Source organism: Harpia harpyja, chromosome 6 (genome assembly GCF_026419915.1).
Source record: "Harpia harpyja isolate bHarHar1 chromosome 6, bHarHar1 primary haplotype, whole genome shotgun sequence".
In the NCBI taxonomy this organism is placed as follows: Eukaryota; Metazoa; Chordata; class Aves; order Accipitriformes; family Accipitridae; genus Harpia; species Harpia harpyja.
In genome coordinates this window covers 69797406-69804890 of record NC_068945.1, presented here as the reverse complement: position 1 = coordinate 69804890, position 7485 = coordinate 69797406, and the positions used below count along the sequence as shown (strand labels likewise).

Here is a 7485-nt window from a genome sequence, read left to right as displayed (position 1 = left end):
GCACCCCGTGACCCCGCCGAGCCGGAGGACCCGGTGTCCCCGCCACGGTGCCGGCGATGGCCTCCATCCCCTTTCCCCCTGCCCGACCATCTTGGAACGCGGGACCCGCTGCCGGGTGATTCATTCCCGGCTTTATCCTCCCTCTCGGCTGCGCCCGCTCCCTCCTTTAATGGCGAATTAAGATTTTTTTCCAGCCGGGGGAACCCAGAAATCAGAGGGGTAACGGCCTCGGTCCCTGGGGAGGACAGGAGGGAGGTCGTCCCATGCGCCCCGGCCAGAGGGTCCCGCAGCGGGGGATGCACCGGCATCTTTAGCCGGGTGCCCACCGCGGCGGTGCCCGAAAGCGGGCGATGCCGGGGGTCCCGGCGGACGCACGCTTGGGTGCCCGGCTGGATGCTGGAGCTGGGGGGCACGGAGCCGGCGGCGATCCCACACCCCCCCCCCCCAACACATTTCGCCTCCCGATTCGGGGCAGCCCCCCCGCGCATCGTGTCATCCCCCCCCCCACCCCCCGCCAGCTCCCTCCATTTTCCTCCCCGCCTCCCCCCCTGTGATTTTTTGGAAGCTTTTTACTGCTGGGAAGACAAAAAAGCAGCAACAGAAACCCTTTCAGGCCGCCGGCTGCTGGGGGGGGGGGGGGACACGGCAGCAGCCCCCCCCGCAACCCGCCGGCTTAACCCCTCAGGGACACGGCATTACAAATTTTGAACAATATTTATTAAAATACAAAAATACACTTGTTTTTTTTTTTTGTTTGTTTGTTTGTTTGTTTCTCAGAGTACAGTCAGATCGTTCTGGCGTTTATATAGAGAGATATAGATATAGATATAACTTCTGCGTCTCCTTCCCGCCTTTATTTCCCCCCCCCGTGCCCCCCCCCCCCAACTTTTAGTTCAGATTTGACACCCTCCGGTAATTTTTTTAAAGCTAAAATAAGAAATTAAAGTAGTTCCAGCGCCCGAGCGGCCGGGGAGGACCCCCTCCCCGTTGCCCGACCCTGCCCGTGCCCCCCCCACCCCAGACCCCCCCCCAGCCCCTCGGGACCCCCACGAGGCACTTGCCGTCCCCGCCGGGACCCCCCCCCGGCAGCCACCTCAGATGCTGGTGGCCCCCCCCCGGCCCCTTCCCATCGCCAGGCTGAGCCCCCCGAGCCCTTAATTTCTCCCGGCCCCCCCCTATTCCATGAGCAGCCCTCGGGGTGGGCTTCGGGGGGGTGGGGGGATGGTCCCCATCCTCGCCCCCACCGGGGGAAGGGAAAGGGGGGGGGTGGGAAATACCCACCCATGCACCCCCCCCCCCCCCCAAAAAAAAAGGACTAAAAATCGCAGCGTGTTGCTGAAGGTGGTCTACAATCATACGTCAGGTCTCCCAGCGGGGGCCCCCCCCCGGCCCCCCAGGAGCCTTTAGCCCTGTGCCGGCGGCACACGCCGGTGCCCGGTGCCCGGTGCGGCGGCGCACGCCGGGGCCTGCAGGATGTGGTGCAGTGGGAGAAGGGGCATGGAGCAGAGCGGGGGGCACCCGCTCCTCGCCCCCCCCCGCCTCCCCACCACCAGCCCCCCCCTGCACACCCAGCACCCACCCACCTGGGGTTTGGTTTTTGTTTTTTTTTTTCCCCCCTTTCCTTGGTTTTTTTGTTAATTTTTTGCTTTTAATACATTGCAGACGTCCATACCCCGGCCCACAGGCTGCCCCCCACCCCCCGAAAAAAAAACCCCAAATTAATTTCTTTATTGCATTCGGAAGATTTTGGCACAGCACGGCGGCTCGGACCGCCGTCCCCGCTCCCTGCTCCGGTTTGAAGCCGGCGCGGCCGGTGAAGGCGGCACGCGGCGAGGGCAGCGCCGCGGGACGGGGGTCCGGCCGCATCTTGTCGTGTCCCCCCCCCCGTCCCCCCCCAATCCCAATCCCACCCCACCCCATCCCACCCCACCGGGCTCCTCTCTGCGCTCCCCGCTACGGCGTCTCCCCCGCGCCACGCTGCACCGCGCTGCGCCGCGCTGCACCGCGCACGGGGCCCTGCCGCTGCCGCCGCTGCTGCTGCTCCGGTTTCTGCAAATTTGAATTTTTTTCTCTCCCTCTTTTTAAATAGAACTTGCGAGTTAGAAAATAGTTTCTTTGTGGTTGGGTTTTTTTTTTTTTCTTTAAATTTTAATATAATCTGCTTCTCTTATCAGCCCATAGATTTAATATATAAGCATGTACAAGAAAAAAAAAGTCTCTCCCCCGCTCTGTACAAAAGTTGCTGTCTATTTTTTTTTTTTTCCTTTTTTTTGTTGTTTTTTTTTTTTGTTCGTTTTTTGTGCATTCTATTGCATTTGTAATGTCGGGGGGGGGTGGGGGGAAGAAAAAAAAAGAAAAAAGCCCCAAAAAAAAGTCATATCTGGGTTTCCTGTACTTTCTCCTTGGTGTGGGTCTGAATTATATAGGGTTCAGAGAGGGTGGTCCCGGGGGGGGTTGCAGAGAGTTCCCCAAGCTGTTCTCTGTCCAGTGGGCCCCGTGTGCCGGTTTGTAGGTGTTGTAGTTAATGTGGTCATGAATGGCGGGCAGCACGACTGCCCCCTCACCTGATACGCCGGCGGTGGCCGCCGCGGTCGCCGTCGCCGCCGGCGGGGATGTCCTCGTCCACCTGGATGATCTCGACCGTCCGGGCGGCCGTCACGGTGCTGCGTTGCTGGTGCCGCCTTCCGGAGTTTGTAGAAGACGATGAGCATGGCCGCGGCCAGGAGCGTCACCCGCCACGAAGCAACCGATGATGATCTTGGTGGTCTTCATCACCTCGTCCAGGCTGGTCTGCATCTTGTCGCCGGAGTCGGCGGTGGGTACCGCCACCTGCTTGGGCGTCCCGCGTGGTCTGGACCAGGACGGTGGTGGTGGTGGTGTACGCCGGCTGGTAGCCCGTCGACGTGGGTGGGCACGGGCTTGGTGAACTTGGGGGAGATGTCTTCCGGGGAGATCTCGGTGGTCTCCACCGTGACGGTGGTGAAGAAGCTGTAGTTGGAGGTGTTGAGCTCGGCCGTGCTCACGTTGAGGTAGGCCGAGGCGTTGGAGTTCCCCGCCACGTTGGTCACCATGCAGGTGTAAACCCCGGTGTCCGTCAACAGGACGTGGGAGAAGTTCAAGGTGCCGTCGTTGAGGACGGAGATGCGCGGGTGGCTGGACGCGTGGCTCAGGACCGTCCCGTTAGGCAGCAACCACCTAACGGAGGACATGGAAGGAGTTCGACACTTGAGCTCGGCCACCCGCCCCTCGGAGATGTTGAGGTCCATGGGGGCGTCCATGATGAAGGGCGCCGAGCACTGGAAGGAGGTCTGGTCCACCTCCACCAGGAACCCTGCCCCGCATGTGCAGGGGGGCATGGCAGCGCCCGCAGCAGGTGGAGTTGGTGGGGATGTACTCCCGCAACCACCACGACAGCCAGAGGATGTCGCAGTCGCAGTCCCAGGGGTTGTGGTGCAGGTGGAGCTCCACCAGGTACCGCAGCGGGGCGAAGAGGTCGTGGGGCAGGGAGGAGAGGTTGTTGTGGGCCAGGTTGAGCTCCACCAGCGCCGTCAGGTCGTCGAAGGCGTTCCGCTCGATCAGGTTGATCTGCGAGTTCATAATCCAGAGCTTCTTGAGGGACTTGAGCCCGTGGAAGGAGCCCGGTTTGATCTCGGGGAAGTTGTTGCCCGACATCTCCAGCTCCTCCAGCCCCACCAAGGGCGTCAGGTTGGGCATGTCCTTAATGTTGCACATCCCCAGGTTCAGGTACTTGAGGTTGTACAACCCCTCGAAAGCCCCCTCGGAGATGTACTCCAGCTTCTTCAGCTCGCCCAGGTCCAGGCGCATGAGGGAGGGCACCCGGTTGAAGGCGTACGAGGGGATGCTCTCGATGGGGTTGTTCCTCAACCACAGCTCCCGCAGCTTGGGAGAGGTACTCGAAGGCCCCCGCTGGGGATGACGGTCAACCAGTTGTCAAAGAGCTCCAAGGTGTTGAGGCTGGCCAGCCCGTTGAAAGCCCCCACCTCGATCTGCCGGATGGCGTTCCTGCCCAACTGCAGGACCTCCAGGTGATGCAGGTGGCGGAAAGTGTCCGCCTGGATCATCTGGATGTTGTTCTCCATGAGGTTGAGGTACCGCGTGTTGGAGGGGATGCCGGGGGGGACCTCGGCGAGGCCGCGACGGGTGCAGACCACCTTGCTGAACTGGTTACTGCAGGAGCAAACGGAGGGGCAGCTCTGGGGTCCGGGGGAGGCGGCGGCAACGTATAGGATCCACGCGTGTACCGTCAGGTAGGAGACCAGGGCAGCTCTCCAGGCGCGGCGGCGGCGGTGGTGTGGTGCACAGTTACCTGCCACAAGAGCTTCATGATGTGGCACGTTCATCATTCACCATCGTCTGGGGATGTCGGCGTGAAAAGGAGAACTGGCTCAGGGCCCCCCCCCTCTCCCGGCTCCGACAAGCTGGGCCCCGGCTGGCCGGAGGGGGGGGGGGTCGCGGTGCTGGGGAAGGGGGGTTGGGGGGGGGAACGCCGAAGGGGGGGGGGTGAAGGAAAAATGAAAATTTAGCCCCCCCCCAAAAAGCAACAATAGGTGCTGGGGGGGGTGGGGGGGGGAGGAAAGAGGTGCCCTCCCTCCCGGCCGAGCCCCGCTCTCCAGCCGTACCTACCTGGGGAAGGGGCGGGGGGGGGCCGCTCCGGGGGTGCTCGGCGCCGAGCAAAGGGGGGGAGCGGGGGCCGGGGCGGGGGGGGGGGGGGGGCGGCTCCGGAAAAAAAAAAAAAAAAAAAAAAAAAAGACAAAATGGCTCCTGGAGGCTGCGGTGCAGGAGGTGCGGGGAGGGGGGGGGGGGGGCCGGCCCGGCTAAGCGGGGGCCCGGCAGCCCCCCGCCGCGGCGAGCCCCGCCGCCGCCGTCGTTATCCGCGCCTCGCACCTCCGCCCGTGGGGCCGCCCCGGCCGCCCCGGCCGCCCCGGCATGGCGGCCCCCCGCCCGCGGGGAAAGGCCGGCGGGGAGAAAAAAAAAAAAAAAAAAAAAAAAAATCAATAAAAAAAGATTGGGAAAAAAAATTGGGAAAAAAAGGGAAAATGGGAAAAAATAAAAAATAAAAATTATTTAAAATAAAAATCGTTTAAAAATAAGAAATTAAAAAATAAAAAATTAAAATGAGAAATAAAGATAAAAGATTAAAAATAAGAGAGTAAAACCAAAAAATAAAAAGGAGAGGAAATGAAGAAAATAAAACCCGAAAAAAAAATTAAAAAAAATTTAGGGATCCGTAAAAATAAATAAATAAATAGCTAAAAGCCCCCAAAGGAGGGGGGGGGGGGGGGGGGGAAATCAATTAGAGGAGGGGAAGGGGCCAAAGCGGGTTGGGGGGGGGGGGGGGGCGGCTGTCGGCGGGGAGAGAGCCCCGGCGCGGCGTCGGTCGGTCTGTCGGTCGGTCGGTCGGCGGGTCCGGTGGAGAGTGTGTGTGTGTGTGCGTGTGCGTGTGCGTGCGTGGGGTGGTGGGTGGCGGGGGGGGGGGGGGGGGGGGGGTCCCCGTCCCCCCGTCTTTCCGCCTTCCCGCGTGGGTCGGGTCGTGGCGCCTTCAGCGGCTCGTCCGCCCCGCGCAGCGGGTCGTCGTCGTCGGTGAGGGCGGTGAGGGTGACGGCCCCCGGGGCCGGCGGACATCCCCCGTTCCTAAGGGCCGTGGGGTCCCCGCGGAGCCCCGGGGCGGCGGCGGCAGCGGGCGCGGCGCGGGCGGTGCGGGCGGTGCGGGCGGCAGCCGCGCAGGCGGCTCTCTCATCCTTTTGTCCTTCAGTGGGAGCGCGGATGGATTGCTGACGCATCGTGTTGGGAGCCCGGCAGCAGCGGGGGATGCTGAGCCCCGCCGGCCTCGCCAGCGCTCTGACACCCCCCCAACCCCACCCCCCCCCCCCCCCCCGCACACACACACGCGTACACCCCCCCCGCCCTACCCCCGCAGCCTTCCTCCCCTCCCTCCCCACCCACCCACCCCCCCCCCGCCGCCCACCACGCTCCGGAGGGGCCCCCACCGGCCCCGGTTTAGCCGGTGCGGCGGCCCGGGAGCTATTTTCGGGCTCTGGCTGCTCTGGAAGGAAGATGCGGGATGGGCTGCCTTCCTCCTCCTCCTCCTCTTCCTCCTCCCCTCCTCCTCCTCCTCCTCCTCTCCTCCTCCTCCTCCTCCTCCCTGCCCGCAGCCCCGCTCCGGGGAACCGCGCCGGGGATATGAGGGGGGGGGGTCTCAGCGAAGCCCCTTGACCCCCCCCCGCCCCCGGCCCCGGAGGAGGGGAGGCGCCGCGGCCCGCGGGCTGAGGACGGACGGACGGATGGACGGACGGATGGACGGAGGCAGCCAGCGGCTTAAGGTGATGGGGGGGGGGGACGCGGCTCCATCCCACCCCCCCCCCCCCCATGCGATGCAGGACCCGGTGCTCAGCTGAGCAGGGGTCTGTGGACCCCCGGGTGCAGACCCCCCCCACCCCGCACCAGACTCAGGGCTGAGACCTGACACAAGCTGGGACGCTGATGGAGAGGACGAGCCCCAGCTCTGCAGCAGTGCAGGTCGGGGGGGGGGGGCACGGGGTCCGGCTCCGCCATGGGCTGGGGAGTGGGCACGATGCCGGGGCAATGGGCGCGTGGGTGCCACCTGCTTTTAGGGGGTACGGGCTGGGGGGGGGTGCACCTGGGTGTCCTACCCCTGTCGCCATCTTGCCCCCCCCACCCCCAGCAGCCACGGGGTGGCCCAGTGCGGGTGGATAATTAGCGCCGGCCAGGTAATGAACCCACTGGGACTGCGGGGGGGCAAACACCAGCACCCCCAGGGTCCTGTGGGTGCTTGCACTGGAGTGGCCCCTGCTGCAAAGGTGGGTGACACCCCGGTGTACGTCGCTGCTGGACGCGAGTGTGGGGGGTGTGGAGTGGGATCGGGGGGGGCTGCCGCACCCCACTGTGGAGCTTCCCTCCCCCCAGTTTTACACCCCTGTTGAGCAGCCGGCAGCCGAGGGCTTCGCCGGCAGCGCCGAAGGGTCCCGAGCGGCAGCGGGGCCCTGGGCGGCAGCTCCGGAGGGGCCTCGCCCCAGTTTTAATTAATACAAGAGAACGAGGGTGCAGGCGGGGGGGGGCTGGGGGCTCCCCCCCGTGCGGCACCCCAGCTCGGTTCTCCCCCACGGGCTGCTGCACTGAGCAGGATGCGTCCCTGCGGGATGTGGGGCCACCGGCAGCACTGGGGGGGGCGGTATCCCCAGGGTCCTGGATGGGGGGTGCCCCGGCCCCCCCCCAGGCTGGCAGCGAGGAGGTGCTGGGGGTGGGCATGCTGCAGGGGGGGGGGTGCAGGGTGAGGCGATGGGAAACCTGGGAGGCTTCTTTTCTTGGGGGGCGGGGGGGGTTGTTAAAAACCCACCCCAATCTTCTGTGGGATTCTCTGATGTCTGATCGAAGCCACGCCTGCACCCCACCGTCCCGGCCGGGTGGGTGTCCCTGGGGACCCCGTGCAGGATTTCGGTGTCTGTG

General features: G+C 64.2%; 1 protein-coding gene across 1 annotated transcript; it reads right to left on the bottom strand.

Moving 5' to 3' along the window:
* Positions 1 to 1932: 1932 nt before the first annotated feature.
* LRRC4 (leucine rich repeat containing 4) lies at positions 1933 to 4458 on the bottom strand. Its single transcript, XM_052788873.1, is given in 11 exon segments — positions 1933 to 2443; positions 2446 to 2605; positions 2607 to 2680; positions 2682 to 2732; positions 2734 to 2841; positions 2843 to 2905; positions 2907 to 3329; positions 3331 to 3903; positions 3905 to 3925; positions 3927 to 4304; positions 4307 to 4458. Coding segments are annotated over 11 exon segments (1959 nt in total). The 5' UTR covers positions 4346 to 4458; the 3' UTR covers positions 1933 to 2374.
* Positions 4459 to 7485: the final 3027 nt, after the last annotated feature.